Genomic DNA, 23059 nt, shown 5'->3' with positions numbered 1-23059 from the left:
TGCTTTCTCTTGTACTTTTCAAAGCTTCCTGTTTTCTCACGGTCCTTTTGGACAGTTTACAGTCTCTCTCTCCCTCCCTCCCTCTCTCTCCCTTTGAGGAAAGGAACACCCTTCTTATTAAAAGAGACAGAGGGAGAAGAATGTGCGGGAAGGGCAGTTTCACGGAGGCCATTCTCCTCAGCTGCAGGCCACAGCTCTCTGACCTCTTCTTTCTGAATAGGAAAACACAGGCTTCCTGGTGCATCTCAGTTCTAAAGCTCACACCAGGCTGGCTGGGGCGAGGTAGTGTGCTGCTTCTGGCCCCAGCCCAGGGGCTGCCCGCACTATCACCCTGTCTCTGGCCACAGTCAACTTCTCCATGGCTGTCAGCATGGCCACTGGGGTTCATGGCAAGTGCCCAAGGTGCCTCCAGGACCTGGACCAGGGAGGAGAAGGGTGCCAGGAAGCTGGGATGAGGAGGCCCGGAGCACACAGGCATCCGCCAGCTGTTCAAAGGGCAGACTAAGGATGGGGGAGCCAAATAACTCGGCCCTCTCCCAGCCCCGAGCCTTGGATGGAGCTTCTCTTTCCATCATTTCCCAGACCTGGGGCAGGCACAACTGCTTGCATTTCTACTACACTTCAAGTAGCCTAGCGGGTATTTAGTCAGCGGATTCCTTATCTGGTTCTTCCTTTAATATTCCCCTCATCTTCAAAGAGCTTTCCATTTCTGGAATGTAAAAGAATCTACTATATACACAATAATGATAGTAAAAAGAGCTAATATTTATTGAACTCTTACTATTTGCCAAGCCCTTCTTGTGAATTATCTCACTTGATCCTCACAACAACCTTCAGAGGAAACGATGATTATTATCAACATTATACAGAAGAGAAAATGGAGCAAGCTCTCTGCCTTTCTGGGTCTGCACCTCCTCTCTCTACTCTGACATCTCAAAGCCTAATAACCCATGCGACCCATGTTTAAAGGGCACTTTAAAATATTTGTTTCCATTTTTTATTACATTTTGAGGTCCATCTCTGTCTCAAAAAGTGGGTGGATGGAGAAGCTGAGATTTCACGTTGCAACACACTGATGGTGCTCCTTGGAGCGACCGAGAGGTCAAGTGGGGGCACTCTGGTGGAGAAGCGCACCTGCTGAATGAGATCACAGTCCTCCCCACTCCAGTGGCTTCCTGAACCAACATCCACTCCTATTTTCATCTCCACAGACCTTGGCAGAGATGATTCAGCAAGTCCTGCTTGGGCACACTTTTCGCTTCACATTGCATGATTTAAGGAGGCCTTGACTTCAATGGCTGCTTTTCTCTGGAGAAGAAGTTAGAGATTTGGTGGTCCCTCCCATCCATTGCTCCTCCCTCTGGTCTAACTCCCCTCCCCTACTGTGAAAATTCTGCTTGGGGCTTACATCTCAGACTCCACCCAAGAGCACCGTGATTCACTGGCCCCATCCTCTTTCTCTGGCCTCATTTTACTAACAGTGTCTGAGAGGTTTCTCTCTTGAGTTTCACAGACATAAAATATCTCCATACACTTGGGTGTTTTCACATGAGGACAATCTTCTGAGAAAGATGAGGAGGCCAAGTGTTCTGAATAAGGACCAAAAGGCTTGGTGGAGAGTCAGAGGCTGAGAGGAAGAAGCTAAGTACCTACCGCCCAAATGTGAGTGGAGCCCGAGTATCTCAGGTCCTGGGTTAATTGACTCTATCCTTCTGCCACTGAGGAGTTTAGTTTGAAAATTAATAGGTTTTGTGGGAAAAGGATGAGAGCTGGTAATGGCTGCTTTTTAGAATTTTGCATGAAGTAATGATGTTTCCCTGACTTGTTTATTTCCCCAAAGACTTAGGCATTCATGAAGTGTACTATATGTGTAGTCCTGTGCTCGAGACTGAGTTGGCTACAAAGAAAAGGAAGTCAGCTTATTGGAGACTACCTGGGATGCTGTTTAGAGCCCAGACACCGTTTTACTAGGTGCACACCTCTGTGCATGGAGTTGGGGAAATAGATGGGACATTGGGGCAGGTGAATTGCAAGGTCTGTAATACCCCAAGGTCCCAGAAGGTGTGGCAGCAACAAGAATTTGATTGAAGTGTCTGAAAATATCTCATGAAGAGACTTTATCTTTGTGTACAACAAAGTACACTTTACACATTTTTCGTGGTTAGGCTAAAATTCCATCCCCTTTACAAAACCTTCTCAGACCAGTTCAGCTTCTAAGGCTTCAGCAACCACAGATAATAACTGAAAGAAGAATTTCTCTCATCATGCGAGCCAAGTGCAGAAGGTGCTTGTCACTTCTTTTCAATGGCCTCTTTCTGGCCTATAGGACCACGAGACCCCGTTCATGCCTGGACTAGTATAGTAGCCTGATGGATCTTCTGGCCTTCAGCTTCTCTCCCGCCGCATGCCTTGTCCTTGACCACTCATGGCTTTTCATTTGATCAATTCTTCCGTGGCTGTGTTTCCCACCCCTTTCCTCACTCAGCAGATGCTTACTGAGGAACTATGATGCGTCACACCAATACTAGGCAGATAATAAATAAAAAAGCAGACAAAGCTTCAACGCGTGTTGCAGTCTCCTGAGTGAGAGTATATATGAACCAAATACTGGTTATGCTCAGCAACTGTAATAGCAACTTCACTCCAAATAACCAGGAACCATCCCACAATCTAAATAAGGTATGCTTTTTCTAAAAATGACCCACGACTGGAAATCGTTAATGTAGAATCTCTAGCTTCAAAGCTTCTTTTTGGCCTGGCATGGTGGCTTACCCCTGTAATCCCAGCACTTTCGGAGGCTGAGGCAGATGGATCACTTGAGGTCAGGAGTTTGAGACTGGCCTGGCCAACATGGCCAGAGAAACCCCATCTCTACTAAAAACACAAAAATTAGCCAGGCACCTGTAGTCCCAGCTACTTGGGAGGCTGAGGCACGAGAATCTCTTGAACCTGGGAGGTGGAGGCTGCAGTGAGCCAAGATGGCACCACTGCACTCCAGCCTGGGCAACAGAGCGAGACTCTGTCTCAGAAAAAAAAAAAAAAAAAAAGAGGTTTCAGCCATGATGGTGGAGAAGGGGGCAAATTAAGCTGATAAACATAACTCTAATAGAACTTTTACACATATGCATGTCTGAGCCACAGATTGATGTATCTTAATAAATTATCTCAATTGAGAATAAAAGAGTCATCTATCCTACATATTGCTTCTCTTGCGAAAGTTGGAATTAGACCAGTTCTGTCATCCTTTTCTCCTCTTAGGTCACCATTTTCAAATGAATGTGGTGTGCAGATGCTCTGTCTGGATGCTGAGCTTGGAACCCCACCCAGTAGGCCAAATTCATTCATGCTAGTAAGAGAGAGCAAAAGTGGGGAAAGTACTTATAATTCTCAAACATGAATCATTCAAGAATACAGAACCAGCCATTCATTATCCATACGTGGACCCAGCATTCTTCTAGGCTAAACTCCCCAAATTGTCATTGGAGAGGTCTGTCTACTCTTCCAAGACGAGCTCAACACTCATCTCCCATAGCCAACTAATGAAATTGTTGCCTTCATTAATAAAAATTTAATCCAGAATCCCCAACATTGGCCCTGAAAATATATCTCAGCGAGGAAGGAAAACTGGTGTAAGCTCAGAGGATGCCTCACCTTGAGGGTCTCTGTGGCCTCTCTCACTACATAGTGCTGCCCCAGCTCCACTGGCCTCTGAGGTTGGGGAGGGAAGGAGAATTCTTCTCTCTTAACATTCTTGTCCAATCACAGACACAAAATCACTGTTTACATTCCTCCTACCACAGCCAAGGAAAGGCTGAAATTTTCCTGTTCTAGTAAGGCTCGGGGACAACAAAAGCTCCCCCAAAGCGGTCTGCTTCTGGGTTCCTCTTTCTGCATATACAAAATCACCTGTGAGAAGAAAGTTCTGCTCTTCTTCCAAAAGCAGTGGGAGAACCAGTTGTCCTTCATGTATTTGCAGTTCGATTGAAATAGAATGATGAGAAAGAAAGAGTAAAACATGTTTACTTTTTGTACACTCTCACTACTTCAAATTTCTACCCAGAGAAAAGACACACTCCTTCCTGAGATGATTTTTCATTTTTTTAACTTTGAAATCCACACCAGTAATTAGAAAATAAAGCAATTTAAAAAGCATTGTGTGTTACGTCTTATATAATAATACAGTGTACTCTTTTATTCTCTGCTGCCTGGTACAGAAGAGTTGTGTTGGGAGACACACAGTATGGTCTGGTGGTTGACCATGTGGCCTCTGGCATCTGATGGCCTCAGTTCATTAATCCAGCTTCAGCACCCACTACTTGTGTGGCTTGGCCAAGTGATGTAAGTCCTCCGATTGTGCATCTGTAAAATGGGGATGGTAATAGCAACCATCTCATATGATTGGTGTGAGAATTAAATAAGATATTCCATGGTAGACTTAGAACAATGCCTTCCATATTGCAAATGCTGCATAAATATTAAACACATAATCACATTCTTATTAGTAAAGGAGGAACACTCATAGCCACTGCTTTTCAGATCAGCTCTTCTCCTTTTCCAAAGCTTTTATTGAAAAGAAGTTTTACAAGCTTTGATATTTTTACTTTGTATTTAAAGGTCTCTAAACTCCAGGAACAAATCTCATGAATCTACCCCTACTTGCTCCACCTTTGAGGCTCCTTCCTGATTTCCTTATGGACATTTTCTTTGCAAGCAGATTAAAATGTCAAGGTCCAAACAAAGTAGAAGTGGTATCTGTGCTCCAAGGGCCTGGATGGGACTTCACTCAGGCAGAGTAACCTGTGTTCTCATTCCCGTCTTTGACAGCTTTGTGGGAAGGAATTCAACCGGATGCACAACCTGATGGGCCACATGCACCTGCACTCGGACAGCAAACCCTTCAAGTGCCTCTATTGCCCAAGCAAATTCACCCTGAAGGGGAACCTGACACGCCACATGAAAGTCAAGCACGGAGTCATGGAGCGGGGCCTTCATTCCCAAGGTAATCACTCTTCTGGGAAGCCCCGCGAGTCAGTCCAGTGGACAACAAATGGGAGCTGAGTTCATTTTATGGGGCATTACCTTGAGAGTTATTCTTGTCAAGACCACAGCAGAGTAGCAGGAGTAGCCTTCTAATGTTACCAGAAAAAAATCTGACACTAATTTCTGAAGGTAGTAAGTACAAGTGAATTAGAGTAAATAGGACTGTCATCAAGATGCCAGTCGGTACCATTATTGGTTCCTTTGTTCCAGACACTACATCAGGTGCCTTGTTGCTAGTATTCATGGCAACTCCATGCTGGAAGAACTTCTATTATTTCTGTTTTACAGCAGGGCAATGAAGGCTTCAAGAGGTCAGTTTGCCCAAAGTTGCTCTGCTGAAAAGCGGCAGAGTCAAGATTTGAACCTAGGCCTTTCTGACTCTGCAGACTTTATTGTACCCACTTCATGGCATTGCTGTGAATGGGAATGCAATTTTTCTTTCCTTTTTAGAAAACAGATGTGCAAGCCCTACTGTTAGCAGAATTATGTTGGCAGCAGGCTAGGTGTTTCCTACTTGTTCACGACCAGACACACCCAAGGACAATTTTCCTGCTTGGTAGGTAGGGTTGATTGGCCCATATGCAGAGCAGGGGTTTACACCTCCCCCACTGAGTCCTCACTGAACTAATGAAAAGTTCTTACCACCTTTACCTTCTCAGTCCCAGGGCCCTTGGGAGTGAAGAGTTTATGTTCCAGATCTACTGAATTCAGCCAGGTTGCTCCTTAATTGTCTAATCAACCAGTCCTTCAATAAAGAGGCAATAAATGCCCCTGTGTCCAAAGCAGTGAACTACATGTAGCAGCAGATACTAGGGGAAGGAGACCATCTGCCCTCTAGAATGTCTGTGCATGGGGAGAGAAGACAATTTTATGTGTAATTTACAAAATCATCTTAACAGCTTTTCGGTCACTAGTATGATCAAAGCACAGGGTGAGACCCCTGAGGGACATTATTGCTTGGCCCTACAATGCCATGAAAGAGACTGTGTTATTCTTATTTTGTGTAAGAGGAGACCAAGGCCTAGAGGTGTTAGATAAACTGCTGAAGGTCAAACAGCAAGTCTGAAGACAGAACTGGGATTCCAACTCAATTTCTGAATCAAGCCAGTGCTCACTACCCTAGGCAGAAACATGGGGTGATTTGTTTGTGTGCTGTTTCACTCACCTCCTTACAAAAGAGATGGTCGAGTAGGTGAGCATACTCATAAATAGGTACACATATGCACACACAGTATGAAACAAAATGATTGTAGCTTTCAGGTTTTTCACAGTACCCACTGAGTTTCTAGTGACTCCTGGATGACAGGGAGCTGTGGTCACAAAACAAGGGCTGGAATTTGTTCAAAAGCCCTGAAAAAAATTGTAGTTAAAACAAAACAATTTTATTTTCCTGCAAACGTTTTCTCTTGAATTATTCACTGAATCTCTAGTTGCCTGAGCCACTTCCCCAAGCTAGGCCTGGATTTTTCCAGAAGAGGTGAGGTTTGCTCTGTCATCAGGATGGGAGACATACAAGTCAATGAGGAGACCACGCTCCATCTGAAAGCACGAACTGGTTGCCATGACTTACCCCACACTGCTGCTCAAATCCTAAAAGGCACCTAACAGCTCTGTTGTTCTGGAAAAATAACTATCAGAGGGTTGCTTTGAAAAATTTTAACAGACTTTCAACAATCTTAGTGTTTTCATCTACAAAGGGTATTAGCTTTTATTTTCACTCTAGCTTTTGAAATCGCTCAAAATCATTAAAAGATCTTTCCTGTCCCCTGACACGATTAAAGATACAGACAGCTTCGTTGCCTGACAGCATCAAAAAGTGAACAAAATTGAACATCATTGCCCCTACCCTTCTTTTTTGCACTCCCCTCCCAGAAGCCTGGTCTAGCTGCACCCCAGGACCCCTCCCTTGCTGTTGTTCCTCCTCAGTGTCCAGCCTGTCCCTGGAGGCCTGCCTATTGACTCATCAAAGGTCAAGGTCTTAAAGACAGGATCAAATGAAACTGCCATGCCCATCCCTACAGCCCTGCAAACTGAAGCCCAAAGTGAGGCCTCCTTGAATCACTGTGCCCAACAGCAGGGACACTGGTGGTCAGACACAGGGGCTGTGCGAGCTCCTCAGAGGACCTCTTCGTGCCATCTCTACCCTGTCTATGAGTAGGCTGTTGGCACGGGGCCACAGTCCTGGGGTGGTGTCTGCTGCCCCAAATGGGATATCTTTGTTTTGTTCAAGATGAAAATGCCTTTATTATTGATTTACTTTTTTTATGATAAAACGTATGCTCATGGTAAAAAATAAAACAATAGTACATTAAAAGTGAAAAGAGAATGTTTGTTAATTTTAAGATTTTGACATACTTCTTCAAGACATTTTTTGATAGAGATGGCTAGCTAGATAAAATCAGGTCTGCACTATAAATAAACACGCACACACAAACTTACATATATATTTTGTTTTTACTTAAAATACATAGCAAATATCTTTTTGTGATTATTAGTAGGTCTCCACATCACCTATGCATGGTTCACTATATGGATATATCATTATTTATTTAACCAAACCTCTATTATTAAATACAAAAATTTTTGACAGTTTGTGATAAAAAAAATATGGTGATATGCATCCATACACGTGTTTTGTGCACCTGCCTGCCTATTTTTTCAGTTTAAATTCTCAGTAGCATAATTGCTAAGTCAAAGCTTGTTTTTAAAGCTTTCGGTGGATGTTGCCAAATTCACCTTAAAGGGATTAAACCAATTTGGACACTGTCTGTGACAAGCCTCCCATGACCACATCCTTACTGGGAATGATCCATTTTTAAAATACGCAATCAGAATCCATTAAACGGCTCCGGGCTGCTCCCCTTCCTCAAGGTTCCATTGCCCCAGCATTTCCTCAGGTGCATAAATTCTTACTCTGCTCTCATAGGTCTGGGAAGGGGGAGAATCGCCCTGGCACAGACAGCTGGTGTCCTGAGGAGTCTGGAGCAGGAGGAGCCCTTTGACCTCTCTCAGAAGCACCGGGCCAAGGTGCCCATGTTCCAGTCAGACGGGGAGAGTGCCCAGGGCAGCCACTGCCACGAGGAGGAAGAGGAGGATAACTGCTACGAGGTGGAACCCTACAGCCCTGGCCTGGCACCCCAGAGCCAGCAGCTCTGCACACCTGAGGATCTGTCCACCAAGCCGGAGCACACACTGGAGGTGCTGGAGGAGGCCTGCAAGGAGGAGAAGGAGGATGCATCCAAGGAAGAATGGGAGGAGAGGAGCAAGGGCGACCTTGGGGCAGAGGGCAGCCAGGAGAGAGACTATGCAGGCAGAGATGAATGTCTCAGCCTCAGGGCTTTTCAGAGTACCCGGCGGGGCCCCTCTTTTTCTGATTACTTATACTTCAAACACAGAGATGAGAGTTTGAAAGAATTACTGGAGAGGAAAATGGAAAAACAAGCAGTGCTTTTAGGTATCTAAGTGGACAGTTTTAAAATTACATTTGGAAAATGAGAACGAGGCAGTTCAAATATAGCTTTCTGCATGAACTGTCATTTTCTGGAGACTGGCGAATAGTACCAATCTCTACAAATGGCTTAGACTAAATGAGCAGGGATGTAGGTAATGGAAAGCCTTCTCAGGTCATTCACGGGGCCCTTAATACCCTTCACACATGTGCAGGGTCTTCTTCAGCGGCGTTTGATGCATCGCCAGTATAATAAACTGTGAGTATTCTTCTAGATATCTAATTGTAAGCTGATGCTGAGGTGCTTTTAGAAATTCTACTTTCCTCTGATTTATATGCAATACATGGTAAATTTCTAATTGCAAAAATATGGTGCTTGAGGTGTCACCTTATTAATAACTATTTAGGTGAATTCGTGAAGGTTATAATATTTTCCAGCTAGATGAAAATATTAGTAGTTGTATATATAAAAATAGCCTTTATTCTATAACCAGAAATGTCAGAAATGGCACAGGAGGATGAAATGTTGAAGAGAATGCTCTCAAGTAGTTGCTGCAGATACAAGGTAAAATTTCAGGAGAATAATAATTTTGACTAAGGGAAACTGGTGACCTAGAATACTTAGATTATCTTGTTCTATGTCGGCTGTCTTCATCAGATTGAGCATTTGGAGCATTTTTTTTTTTCAGATGATCTGATGATGTTCAGGGTCCTGGTTCCTCAGACAAACCCCCATTTCTCGAGCAGAGCTCCCTCCTGGAGACCATTGCTGTCTTGCTCTAAGGCCTCATGCCCCATAAGACAGAGGCAGGGGCCGGGCGCAGTGGCTCACGCCTGTAATCCCAGCACTTTGGGAGGCCAAGGCAGGCAGATCACTTGAGGTCAGGAGTTTGAGACCAACCTGGCCAACGTGGTGAAACCCCATCTCTACTAAAAATACAAAAATTAGTCAGGCGTGATGGCGGGTGCCTGTAGTTCCAACTACTCAGGAGGTTGAGGCAGGAGAATCGCTTGAACCCAGGAGGTGGAGGTTGCAGTGAGCTGAGATCATGCCACCGCACTACAGCCTGGGTGACAGAGTGAGTCTCTGCCTCAAAAAAAAAAAAAAAAAGGACAGATGCAGGAAGAGTTGTCACCAGTGACCAGGGGGTTTCTCCTCAGAGCTAGAGCTGGGGGGTGACCACAGAGAATTCTCCCAGAAATCTAAGCTCTGACTTATTTGGGTTACTAGAATAGTTGACAGCTAATCATAAGTAAAGAAGACTCTGGACTATGTTCTCAGTGCTGGCTGTACATTAGAATCATCTGGGGTGACCTTTAAAAAAAAGACACCAAACCAAGGCTTCACCCATGAAGATTCTGATTTAATTGATCTGGAGTGGAGCCCCAGGACTGGAATTTTCCAAATCGCTCCAGACAATACTTATGTGCAGCCAAGATTGAGAAGATTGAGGGGACTAATATAGAACTCACCATTTCTGTGGCTTCCAGGACACTTTCCAGAGACTTCATAAGTATTTCTGTTCCTAGCCTCAGACTCTTTAAGGTTGAGAACAGGAGACCTCACAATCATACTGCTGACTTAGGCCTCCTTACCTGTCTGTAAGAGCCATATGAGTGGACACACACACTCTATATATAGATACACACTTTTGACATTATACTAGAAGATGATGCCTGTGATGTTTATAGTCACTTACTATGTTGAAAAATGCGTGGCTGGCCTATGGTAACTCATTATCTCTTCCCAGACCCTTGAACCATGATGCCAGTGAGTGGAAATGACTCTATTGGGTGGGATGGGCCCAGCAGGTCGGCCTTACTTAGGCACTGGCACTGAGAAAAGCAATACTGACCGGGTGTCATGTATGTGTGACTGCCCATAGCAATAACCCTCTGGTACTGTGTCTGTTTATGTAAAAACCTCTTGTTTGGTAGTTTTGACTCTTATTTGTAGAGCTAGGTACTGGTTATTACTGTGCTTCATCCTATCCCAGACTTCCCAATACATTCCTTTAGAAGACATGCCCATCTCCAACTGTTGGAGGCTGGCCTTTTCTGTAGGCCAAGGTTTGCTCCATTAGCCCCACCTGGTTGTCATCACTCACATGTGTGTTGTGTCCATCTCTGACCCATTTCCCCTGCCACCTTGCCTAAAGCTTCTCCTGTCAGACTCCCCACCACCATGAAGTGCTAAGAGTACTGTGTCCTGAGGTAAGGGCACCTGCAACGGAGATGGTGAAGAGAAGACTGTGGGTTTTTGTGGTTACAAGCACAACTCTGGGTCAAAAACCCATTCCAAGTCCTCAGAGGGGCAAGTCCCTTCCACTCATTATTATATAGCTCATCAGTGCCTCTGATGAAATTGCCCAGGAGGCTGGCAGAGTGGCCTGGGAGGCTTCCAGCTCTTAGGGTTCAGTTACACATTTATTCACACTGCGGCCATGTGTTGAGGACCTACTACGTGCTGTGTTTGACCACATGTCCTGCAGAATGCCGTTTGGTTCTGAGTATGCCTGGCTGGAATGGGAACCAGGAAATTCGAGAGTAACAGGCTCTAGTCCTTTCCAACCAAAACAAACCACATGGGAATGTTTGAGGGACCAGTTAATGTTGAGATGAAGAGAGTATGGTCTAGAATGGTGGTTTTCAGATTGTGTTTTGAGGAGCCGGAGGTCATCTTTAGGCCTCTGAAGAGTGGTAGGGAGAGGAGAAACTCTCAATTCCCACACCCACCTCACTCCAAGCAGCTCAAGTTCCATCTGATTTATACGTTAGCATTCTAAATAAAATTTTATTTGGAGGGAGTAAAAAGGTCTAGGAGAAATAAAAACAATTTGTTATGGAGAGTATTCCAGGGCCTGTTTTCAGTTGTTGACTCTGGGCATAAGACACTTAATTAGATCTAACCTAATGGTTAATACAGAATTAAACTTCTGAGCACCAAGGCTAAAACCTTGGTTTTGTATGCTGTTGAGTGGCCAACATCCTGGTTTGCCTAGGATGATCCTGGTTTAGACCTGTTGTCCCAGGATAATTATTCAAGTGTCACCTTAATTCTCAAAAGTATTCCAGTATGGGTGAGACATTACATGGACACATTATGCATGAGCACAGAGTTAAGGAAAGGGTTGGCCAACTTTGCCTAATGAGCTGATGAACCAGAAGGCAAGCCTTGAAGGAAAGTCCATGTGGGCCATCTCAGAGAACTAAGGGATGAAGCCTTCCAAGATTACCAGCTTTCCAAAACCAGAATATCACATTGTGAGACTCTGAAAATAGGTCACTACCAAATGCTTTCCAGCCTTTTGACCACTGTCACTTTGAACCAATCAATAGACCAGCCAAGTGGCATATTTTTCTTTTATTCTTTTTATTCTTTCCTATGATTAACCCTCATGTTGCCTTTCAATTCCTCTTTCTCTCTCTTTTTAAAAATTTGACTCCCCACTGGCCATGAGACTAAGGCTGACCTTTCATGAACCCACAAGAGTAACTGGTATATTTGTATATGAGTAGTTGCATGAGAAAGCTCAATGTGCATACTGTATTTATTAAGCCCTGAAGGCATTTAATAAAATATTAACATGGTGTTTTGAATTATGATCTTTGTCTGCTTTGCTGGAACAAAATATAACAGGCTAACATTTGAAATCCTTCGCATATTTGGACAACATTACACCAAATGTTGATTTTGTACAGAACCCTAGCTTGCTATTTAAAAACTAAAACTCTAAGTATATAGCAGCCCAAGTTGTGAATATTGCTTTCTGCTTCACTGAAAAAGCAGTTTACCTGAAAAGACCATGTAACCTATATTTTGTTAATTTAAGCAAATAAAGACATGTTGAAAAAACTGAGTTAATTATTTGCAGATACCTGAAATTTTGCAAGGAAGTTGCCATTGTCAACATATCACTCCTGCCATTATACCCTTGGCCAGGGTGGTTCCCAGTGCTTGGCTCCTCAGCCCCAGGAATACCAGTGTGTTTGGTTCTCTCTCCCTCAGGGCTTCAGAAAGAGATGAATGAATTCCAATCCATCTGCAGGAAGGTGACATCTTCCTCATCCTGTTGCCCTTTCCTATTCAGAAAAAAATTATTCTGGAAAGATGTCACAGGCAAGTGGGAGGTAAAGGCAGGATTGTCTCATTCTGCCTCACATTCTTTGTAAAATGAAGTTCAACAAAAAGGCAGTAGATGCTATAAGCAAAAGCTCAAATTCTGCTCCCAGGTGGCCTGTGTTCAAAGCCCAGCTTTCCCACTTCCAATCTTTGGGACCTGAGACCAGTTCATGAACCACTTTGTGCCTCATTTCCTTATCTGTAAGATGGGACTAGGAACTCTACCTTTTTCACTGGATTGTTGAAATGACTTAAAACATGCAAGACACTTGGAATGTGCTGGGCTCACGGTGATGCTCTGTTAAGAATTAGGCACTGCAAGGCTGGGTACGGTGGCTCACGCCTGTAATCCCAGCACTCTGGGAGGCCTAGGTGGGCGGCTCACAAGGTCAAGAGATCGAGACCAGCCTGGCCAACATGGTAAAACCTTGTCTCTACTAAAAATACAAAAATTAGCTGGGCATGGTGGTGCGTGCCTGTAGTCCCAACTACTTGGAAGGCTGAGGCAGGAGAATTGCTTAAACCTGGGAGGTGGAGGTTGCAGTGAGCTGAGATTGCGCCACTGCACTCCAGCCTGGCAACAGAGCAAGACTCCATCTAAAAAAAAAAAAAAAAAAATTAGGCACTGTGATTGTCAACGATTGGCCAGAAGACTGAGCACTCAGCTTCCCGTCCTCAACAGAAACCTCACAAAGTTGTGTCAGCATGGGGGACTGTCCATTCCTGGGGAGCTTCCCTTTAAAACAGCAAAACTGCAGCACATATTGAACACTGTGATAGGCCAAGCACTGTGCCAGGTGGTTTACATACTCGCAAACATTATCCCTATTTTACCAAGAAGGAAATGGAAGTCCAGGAGAGTGAAATAACTTGCCCCAAATTACCTAGTTGGCAACTTACTCCTTTGTCTGTAGCAGGTAAAGTATATAGCCTATAGCACGTTGGGTTCTCTGGAAGCAGATGCTGAGACAAATTTGGATGGAAGCTACTTATCAAGGATGCATACCAGTAGGAAGAGGAAAGAGGAAAGAAAGGTTGAGCAGAGGGAGAAAGCAACCTGCAGTGCAGCCCTGACAAAGCCTCAGCCACTGTAGTGGGCAGCTCTGGGGGCAAATGTTGCCCATCAGAGTTATGCCAATTTGAACAGAAATGTCCATTCCTCTACACCCCTACCTGGTTCGGTCACCAGATGTGAGCTTCCCTAGGAAGGGTGTGACTCTCTGCAGCTGGGCCAGACCCCGAGGAAGCTGGCAGCTGGAGGCTGTCTGCCAACTGCACTCTCATAACTCGGATGCAAGTACTTCCTTGAAGAGAGACTGCTCATCTCTGCCTCACCCCAGACCACTTATTAATGCATATTCATGAAGCATCTCCTGCAGGTTCCAGTGAGCTTCTCTTCCTGATTGAAAACTTAGAGGAGAAGGTGAGCACAAATTTCAGCCCCTACAGCTGCAATGAGTCTAGGGACCAAAAGTGATACTCATTTTCTCTTTCTCCATTACCCAGTCTAGACTCCCCTCATCATCAGATACCACCTCTGGCAGTCTTGGTGGCTTTCCTAGTGATTTCATCCAGGTTCTCATCTGCAAGAAGTCTGAGCCCTTGTCACCATGCTACTATGGACTGAATGTTTGTGTCCCTCCAAAATTCATGTCTTGAAACCATAATCCCCAATGTGATGGTGTTTGGAGGTAGGGTCTTTGGGAGGCAATGGGGTTTGGATTAAGTTATGTATGGGGCCCTCATGATGTGATTAGTGTCCTTAGAGGAAGAGGAGGAGACTAGGCCTTCTCTGTCTCTCCCATGTGAGAAGGTAGCAATGCGGCTGTCTGCAAACCAGGAACAAAGCCCTCGCCAGATGTTGATTCTGCCTACACCTTGATCTGCACTTCTCAGCCTCCAGAACTGTGAGAAATAGATGTTTGTTCTTTTAGCCACAGAATGAGGTTGCTGTGCCTGTTCATTTAACATCACAAGTGGGCCAGGGAGTATCAAAATGAGCCTAAGTAGGTCGTTAGGTTCCACACTATACTTCCTGGTCCACTCTGTAACAACAGCCCTACTTCCTCCTGATGATCAGGTCAATTACCTCTGCCAAGATGGTGACTCCTCTCCTTGTCTTTTGCACCCTGGAGGCGAGCAACAAAAGTGTCCACAGCTGTAGCTTATAATTTAATGATACTCTTGCTGTGTTCCAAGGTGAAAGTGTACCATCCTTGAGGATGGAAGTTTCTAACCCTGCAGAGCCCAGAGTTATGTGATAAGAAGTACAACACCCCCCGCAACCGCCCTGGGCAACCTGCCAATCACCCCAAAGTGTTATTGGGATTGATGGCAAGTGGGACCACTCCCACTTCCACTCCTGGTCCCTGGACCTATGCAGTCTTTCTATTGGGACATAGCACCATATAAAAGTATTTGATTCAATTATATACCAGAGGGTGGCACCCCATCCTTCCAGAGTATTTCCTCCAAGAAGCACTGTAGGGAGCTAGCCACTTCCGGGTGGTGCAGATTTGATATGATCAGTAGATCCTGTGGCCAGGGCTCATTTCTAAACCTCAGTTACTATAAGCTGAAGGTCATGGCTTGATGCGATGTTATATAGGATTCTGTGCCAACATAGCAAGCATTCCATAACCCCATCCCTTGCACAGTAGTGCTGGCTAAGTTCCCACGAGCAGGAAAGCAAACATATACTCAGAGTATGTGTCTATGCCTGTAATAAGGAACCACTGGCCCCTCAGGATGAAATGAGCTCATTGAAGTCAACATCTTACCAAGTGACTGACTGGTTTTCTTGAGCAACGGTGTCATATTAGAAGCCCATCACCAGTCCTCATGGTTGGCATGTTGGATATTTAGCAGTGGTAGCAGCTAGATCAGCCTTTGTAAATGCAGTTCTTGCTGCTGGACCCATGTGTAATTTCTACCAATGTGGCTACTTTGTTCACGTACTCTTTGCTCCAGCACTGGGGTGACTAAAGCCAATTGGTGAGGTCATTTTTGTCTGCTGGGTTATTTAATGTCTATTCTATCTTAGATGCTATCTAATGATGTGTATTAACATGTGATATAAAGATTTTCCTACTTTGTGTTCACTCTCACATGTCTATCCACATACTCTACCCTAGACTGAGAATAATAGTGAATGCCTACTTTAAATAAAATGGTGAAGAATTGCCCTTCTAAGGAAGTGAAATTTAATTTGAGAACTGAAGTATAGAAGAAACAGGCCAGGGAAAGAGGGAAGAGCATTCCAGATGGAGCAGACAGCAGATGCAAAGGTCCTGTGAGATACATATATATATGGTGTGTGTGTGTGTGTATTATGGCCGGTTTAACAATTCATTATATTAAGCATTCTGGCAAATAATTTTGTTTCTTCTTCTAGGAAACTGGTATCAACCTTGTGTCAACTGAGGGGAGAGATAAGGTAAAATCTATTCATCATCTTCAACCTGCACAGACTGTTGCTGTGTCATTTATCATTGCTGAAGGGCAGCTTCCCTTCCAATCTGTGGCAAGTCTAGTGAAGAAAATAGTTTCATTGGAATGGCAGGTTATCCAACTCAGGACAATATTTAAAACTCTCAGCAGTGGTTTTGCAAGAGTGTATACATACAGGATTGAGTCGGTTACCTCTTTTCACTCCTTAAGACAGTGTGGTAGAGCACAGCAGGAGAGGGTGAGTGCTGCAAGGTGCGGCTAACATAGAAAGCCATTGAGAAAGGAGGTGAAATAATGAGATTCAGTTTTTGAAAGCTCATTCTGACTATAGTGTATAGGGTTGGAAGAAAGCCAGGATGATGCTGGAACACCATCAAAAGGCAGTTTCCATAATCTCTGAGAGATAATACTGCCCTGGATTAAGGAGGTAGCAAATAATTTAGAAATGAATGGTTCAAAATCTGATGTGGAGGTCCAATGGACTTGTTATACTGAAGGTAAATTGTAATAAGACACATATTTTTCTAAGTTCAAAATAAAATGCCACTTGATATAAAGTCCATCTTCTCACACAATGACTGAAGGGATCAATTAGATTTTTATGCTGTCAGAAAAACCATGCTCTTCATTTAGTTGGCAGGAGGGCATATTTACTAAGTAATGTATGTAAAACTAATTCCATCTGGTTTCTCTCAGTTTTGCCTACATTACAACTGGTGAAGAAGTAAATAGTCCAGACTGAGGAAGGCAATGAGGCTTCTCAGATGCAGATTCTGGGAAGAAATGACAGAATAACAACGCCAAATGAACACTGAGTTGGAAGATCAGAAAAGTAATGGAAAGGCTAGAATTTCAAGACCATCATGTGAGGCTGCAAAGTCCTTTTCATCTCCACAGACCTTGAGGACATCTTTGATACAGCCAATAAAATAATACACCCATGAACATGAACTTGCACAAAGAGTTAACCATCTCTATTGTTTTTATTCACTAAATGGAGTCCAAATACATTTCCGTTTTTAAAATACAGTTCTTAAAGGATGACAGTCCAGTTATCTGGACAATTTTATCTAGTGATCATCTTATTTAGCAATGGTGTAGAAAAAATGAGATATTGTCACATTTTAAGTCCCAGAGTTAACTGGCCCATGGCACCACTGATAGCACCTTAAGAAGAAACAAAAAACAAAAACATGTGGAAGGAATTTGTTCCTGCCCTTAAGGAACACACTGTTCTTAGCTGGCCGGCTGAAGCTGGCAGGAACATGGCTAATGATTTCTGAAATCTCCTTTCTCCAAATCTCTAAGGCCTTAAAGCTAAAAATCTCTGCCCTGTGAAAACCCAGGTGTGAACACAGCCTGGTTCCCTGAAGCTCTATGGCATTTCTTTTTCTTTTTTTCTTTTTTCTGTTTTTTGAACATCAGAGCTGAGCCAAGAGTAACTTCCATTCCCGTTAAAAACTCACTCTGCAAGTGGAGGAAGACATGCTCATTTGATAGCTGGGGAGTGACCCTTATGGGGTCCCTGGGGACCCAGTATCAGTGGCGCTCACTGTTTCCTCTTCCCTGGATGCAACAATATATTAAGGGAGAAAACAAAAAAAGAGGAGGTTGGCTCTTTTCATGATTTTCCTTTTTAATTTTGTTGAAAATGGAACAGTGTTCTCTTGATCCTTCAAACAAATGGAGGGGAAGTGGAAGCCCAGAAGTTTCTCTTACATTCCCCAGAGAGGGTGGCTGTGTTTGTAGTGTGATGTGGGAAAGTCCTTGTGTATCTACTGCATTGTCATGGTGTACCAATGTGATTTGCAGTAGGAAGTGTGGGATGAATAGAATTTTTATGTAAGAGAAAGTGATGGAGCTACATTCTTTGAATCAAAGATCTCCATTTGCCCTTCATCTCTAAGACGTGCTTCCCCTGATGCCACCCCTTATCTTTATTAGCTGATGAGAAAAAACCTAAGAGCTCTCTCTGAGCCTGACCCAAACAATGAGTCCAAGCAGAAGTCCTTGCTACTCAGGATGCACTCGGGCAATGAAAGTGAGAGAGGGAGGGTACTTGGCAGGACATGCCAGAGATCACACAGGCAATGTGAAGGGGAGGCGGAGGGCTGTTACAATTTCTGACATCATACCTGAAGAATCATTTTAAACAGACATTTGAAACACACCGTGTGACTCTTTTCACAGAGTGGATCTTAATAAGCAAATGGTCTTTGGAAGGAAAATGGATAGATATATTAAGAGACATCAAAAAGGATTACAAAGATAGTGCTTTCAGTTTAGAAATTCGTCATATTAAGCACGCTGGCAAATGGTTTTGTTTCTTCTTCTAGAATGTAGCAGTAAAGAAACTGGTCTCTCCTGTGTCAAATGAGGCAAGATCTATTCATCATTCTGGACTTGCAGAAACAATTGCTGTGTCATTTATCATTGCTGAAGGACAGCTTCCCTTCCAAATTGTGGCAAGTCTAGCGAAGAAAACAGCTTCACTTGGAGTGGCAAGTTATTCAAGTCAGAATAATATTTCAAATCTTCAGCAGTGGTTTTACAAGACTGTATACATATGGCATGGAGTCAATTGCCTCTTCTTCCTCCTTAAAAACCAATTGAAAATAAAAGAAATATAAAATCCCCAGTAACGGCAAAGTCCTTGTAGAAAAAAAAAGCAAAAATCAAAGCAAAGTCCTGCAGAGCCTCGGAAACAGATAATTACAACGTCAGCCTCCCCAGGGACATTCAAAAACCATTCGTCAGGTATACTGATGCATCTCTCTGAAGCACACTGTTAACAGGGTCTAATCCCCTTAGAAGTCACTCTAAGCCCCTCTCTGAAGACACAGGTGATTTTGTGGATTTCAAATGGCTTTATTTCCAAAAGCTCCATATGCCTCCATGCTATTAATCTCCTTACCTTCCTGCAGGGATATTTTACTTTTGATCTCAGGTTTATCTACTCAAATGCTTTACCTTATTCAGACTGTTAGCTCTCTGAGCGAAGGGCCTGGCTACTACTACACCATCTTCAGCAAGGTTTTAAATATACTTGTGATTGGATACAGCCGCTATCTCTTCTTCTCCTTAGAATTCCATCAGACCAAGATTGATGCTTGCATTTATCAGGAGAAGCCTTCAAGAGGGCCTCTACAAAATGCCTCTGTTTTAAAAGATGCATTTTCCACTACGGTTAATTAAAACTCTTTGAGGAAGAGAGGAGCTTCCAGAATGATAATATAACGATGCCTTTTCCACTATGGTTAATTAAAACTAATTAAAATTCTTCCAGAATGATAATGTAACGATGCCAGTGAAACTTCTCCCCCAGGGAGACATCTATTAAACAGGTAAAAGACAATCATTCAAAAATCTCTGGTGATTGGCCAAAGGGCTTACAACAATTTGAGGAATATTTATTCAACAAATCTACAGAAACTCTGTAGTATCAATGAGAGGCCTTGGCAATCAAGCTAGGATCTTCACCCTTCCACCTCCCCAGCTTCCAGATGGCTTGTCCAGTGGACTTGGCAGCCAGGTGGCAACTCCCACCTCCCCAGCCTATACAGACAGAAGATCTCTCCTGGGTGGGTGTACAGGCAACAGTTCCCCCCACCCTCAGCTGCTGCTCAGTGGGAAGGAGCTGAGTGGAGAAGCTGGTGAGGAGTGCAGTCCCTCTTTCCTCGCATTTCTGTGTTTTGGTGGAGCTGTTCTAGTGGGTTCGGCAGTCAACTGGCATTTCCATCTCCCCCAGTTTCCTGGTGTAGGAAAGCTGTTCTAGGCCAACTGAGCAGCCAGTGAACACCGACAGGTTCCATTTTCCCTGGCTGTGCGCTGTGGAAGACCTACACTGAAAGAGGTAGCAGAGCATGGTGGTGATGGTTGTACAACATTGTGAATATAATTAATCCTTTCATAGGTTTTACAACATCATCTTTATTATTGTAATAATAGAGGCTGGGTGCGGTGGCTCACGCCTGTAATCCTAGCACTTTGGGAGGCCAAGGTGGGCAGATGGCCTGAGCTCAGGAGTTCGGGACCAGCCTGGGCAAAATGGTGAAACCCCTTCTCTACCAAAAATACAAAAAAAAAGATTTAGCCGGGTGTGGCTGTGTTCTCCTGTAGTCCCAGCTACTCGGCAGGCTGAGGCAGGAGAATTGCTTGAACCTGGGAGGCCAAGGTTGCAATGAGCCAAGATCGCACACTGCACTCCAACCTGTGTGACAGAGCAAGATGCTGTCTCCAAAGAATAAAAAAAAGAGAAATATATACATAAAATAAAATTTATCATTTTAAGTGTATAATTCAATGCAGTAAGTATATTCTTAATGTTGTGCACTCACCCCCACTATTTATAACCAGAAAATTTTCATTATCCCAAACAGAAATTCTGCACCCATTAAACAATAATTCCCACTATCTCTTTTCCCCAGCCCCTGGTAATCTCTATTCTACTTTCTGACTCTGAATTTGACTACTCAGGTACTCTACATAAGTGGAATTACACAGTATGTGTCCTTTATGTTAGGTTTATTTTATTAGCATAGTGTTTTCAAAGTTCATGCATGTTATAGCACATGTCAGAATTTCCTTCATTTTTAAGGTTGAATAATATTTCATTATATATATTCATACTATATTTTGTTTATCCATTTATCCATCAGTGAATGTTTGGGTTGTTTCTACCTTTTGGCTGTTGTGAATAATGCTCCTATGAACATAGGGGTACAAATATGTGTTTGAGTCTCAGTTTTCAGTTCTTTCCATTTTGATTTTCAGTGTATACTGTCTTGATTCGTTTTCTGCTGCTATGAAAGAATACCACAGACTGAGTAATTTATAAACAATAGGATTTTGCTTGGCTCATGGTTCTGGAGACTGGGAAGTCCAAGATTGAGGGACTAGCATGTGGTGAGGGCTTTGTTGCTGCATCACACCATGGCAGAAGGCATCACATGGGTGAGCGAGAGAAAGGGGCCAAACTCATCCTTTTATCAGGAACTCACTCCCAAGATAATGGCATTATTCCATTTATGAGGGCAGAGTCTTCAGGACCTGACCACCTATTAAAGGTTCCACCTCTGAACAATGTTGCAGTGGGGATTAAGATTCCAACCCATGAACTTTGAGACACACGTTCACACCATAGCATATACCTAGAAGTGGAATTGCTGGGTCATGTGGTAATATCTATGTTTAACTTTTTGTGGTAATGCCAAACTGTTTTCTATAGACATTGCACCATTTTAAATTCCTGCCAGCAATGCACGAGGGTGCCATTATCCCCACATCCTCATTCAACACTTGTTATTTTTCATGTTTTAATAATAGCCATCCCAATGGGTGTGAAGTATATCTCACTGTGGTCATAATTTTTTAATTAAAGCACTTGAATTCCTTTATATATTCAGCTGTTAATGCTGGGATCCATATTTACTTTCATAATCTCCCTTCTTTTCACATGAATATAAAAATAGAAAATAAAAGATGAACTGTACCTGTTCCTTGTAAATAGAAACTGGATGGCCAGTGAATTATATGGGGTTTATTCCTATAACTGTGCTGTTGTTCTGTACCTCTTATTCTTCAAACAACAAGGAGCCTATCTGGGTTTTGAATAGAAGCTTTGTCTTAGTCCATTTTGTGTTGCTATAAAGGAATATCTGAGGCTAGGTAATTTACAAAGAAAAGAGGTTTATTTGGCTCATGGTTCTGCAGGTTGTTCAAGAAGCATGGTGCCAACATCTGCTTCTAGTGAAGGTCACAAGCTGCTTCCACTCACAGTGGAAGGTGAAGGGGAGCTAGCATGTGCAGACACCCCATGGCAAGAGAGGAGGCAAGAGAGAAAGGAGGTGCAGACTCTTTTCAATAACCAGCTCTCTCAGGAACTAACAGAGGGAGAATTCATACCCCTCTGCCCAAGGTGGGTAGGCACTAGTCCATTCATGAGGGAGCCCAACCTCTGCCATGGCCCAAACACCTCCCATTAGGCCCTACCTCCAACATTGGGAATCAATTTCAACATGAGAATTCAAGGGGATGAACATCCAAACTACGTAAGTCTTTATTTCAGTTAGGGCATTTTCTTCTGCTTTACCATTCCATTTTCTGTTTCCATCCTGGATCCTATTTTCCCTTTATCCTGAGTTGCAAGGTGACCTAATAGCTAACTGTGCCCTTGGTTGACTTCCATAAAACTTGCATCACAAATATTGTGGGTTAATCTTTCCTAGGACTTGTCTGTGAATAGTAGACAAGCACTGCATCTTCCCTTTGTGGGGGTGGAGGTGGCGATGTGCAGGCACACAGAAGTAGCGGAACACATATCCAACCAGGATTCAAGTTGCTGGATCTACCCCTTTGTCGAAGTTTGCACATTTTAAACTGTAAAAACTTCAGAAAGCAAGCAAGCAAAAACCTCAAAAAAAACCTCTATGGAGCTTTTGTTTGTTTAGAGAGAAAGAACAAATGTGGCTAAGTACTCACATGAGGCATTTAGTGATAAAAGCCTATACTTAGCCACTGAAGATACGCTATAGTCATCATATGCAAAGCCTTGATACTTTGTCTGAAAGTTAAAAATTTGTCTGTAGTATTTGCCGACCAAGACTTTTCCCTTTAAAATCAAAACAAGAGGACCCACAGCTTCATTTACTCATTCAGTGAATGTTCACTGGGCACCTGCTACATGACAGGCACTGTGCTAGGGAGGCTCTGGAGACCCCAGAATAAACATTACAGATGCAGTCACTGTCCTAAATGAACTTAACAGTTTTGTGAGGCCACTATCAGTCCATCAGTCTGACTACCCTAATAAGCAACAATACTTATAAGCTATATGGAAAGCTCCCAAATTATAAGCAGAATGATTAAATTCCTTTCGGGGTAATGATCTAGAATTCTACTTATGTAAATTAGGTATGATATTAACATCTATTACAATTATTACTTAAATGCATACAATAGGTTGAGGTTGTCAATCGAGACACCTCTCCCCTATCCCA

At 43.3% G+C, this 23059-nt stretch overlaps 1 protein-coding gene across 2 annotated transcripts in view; it reads left to right on the top strand.

Annotated features, from left to right (window-relative positions):
* ZNF366 (zinc finger protein 366) overlaps positions 1-12344 on the top strand; it is a 70468-nt gene extending 58124 nt beyond the window's left edge. The window contains exons 4-5 of one of the 2 annotated variants that reach the window (XM_017890586.1): positions 4825-4999; positions 7967-12344. In XM_017890586.1, the coding sequence (XP_017746075.1) occupies positions 4825-4999; positions 7967-8502 (711 nt within the window). In that variant the 3' untranslated portion in view covers positions 8503-12344. The remainder of the gene's footprint in view (positions 1-4824; positions 5000-7966) is intronic. The other variant, XM_017890587.1, reaches the window with a different exon arrangement.
* Positions 12345-23059: the final 10715 nt, after the last annotated feature.

Source organism: Rhinopithecus bieti, unplaced genomic scaffold (assembly GCF_001698545.2).
Source record: "Rhinopithecus bieti isolate Rb0 unplaced genomic scaffold, ASM169854v2 scaffold_18354, whole genome shotgun sequence".
In the NCBI taxonomy this organism is placed as follows: Eukaryota; Metazoa; Chordata; class Mammalia; order Primates; family Cercopithecidae; genus Rhinopithecus; species Rhinopithecus bieti.
The sequence above is the reverse complement of the archived record's forward strand: the minus strand, read 5'-3'. Positions and strand labels throughout refer to the sequence as shown.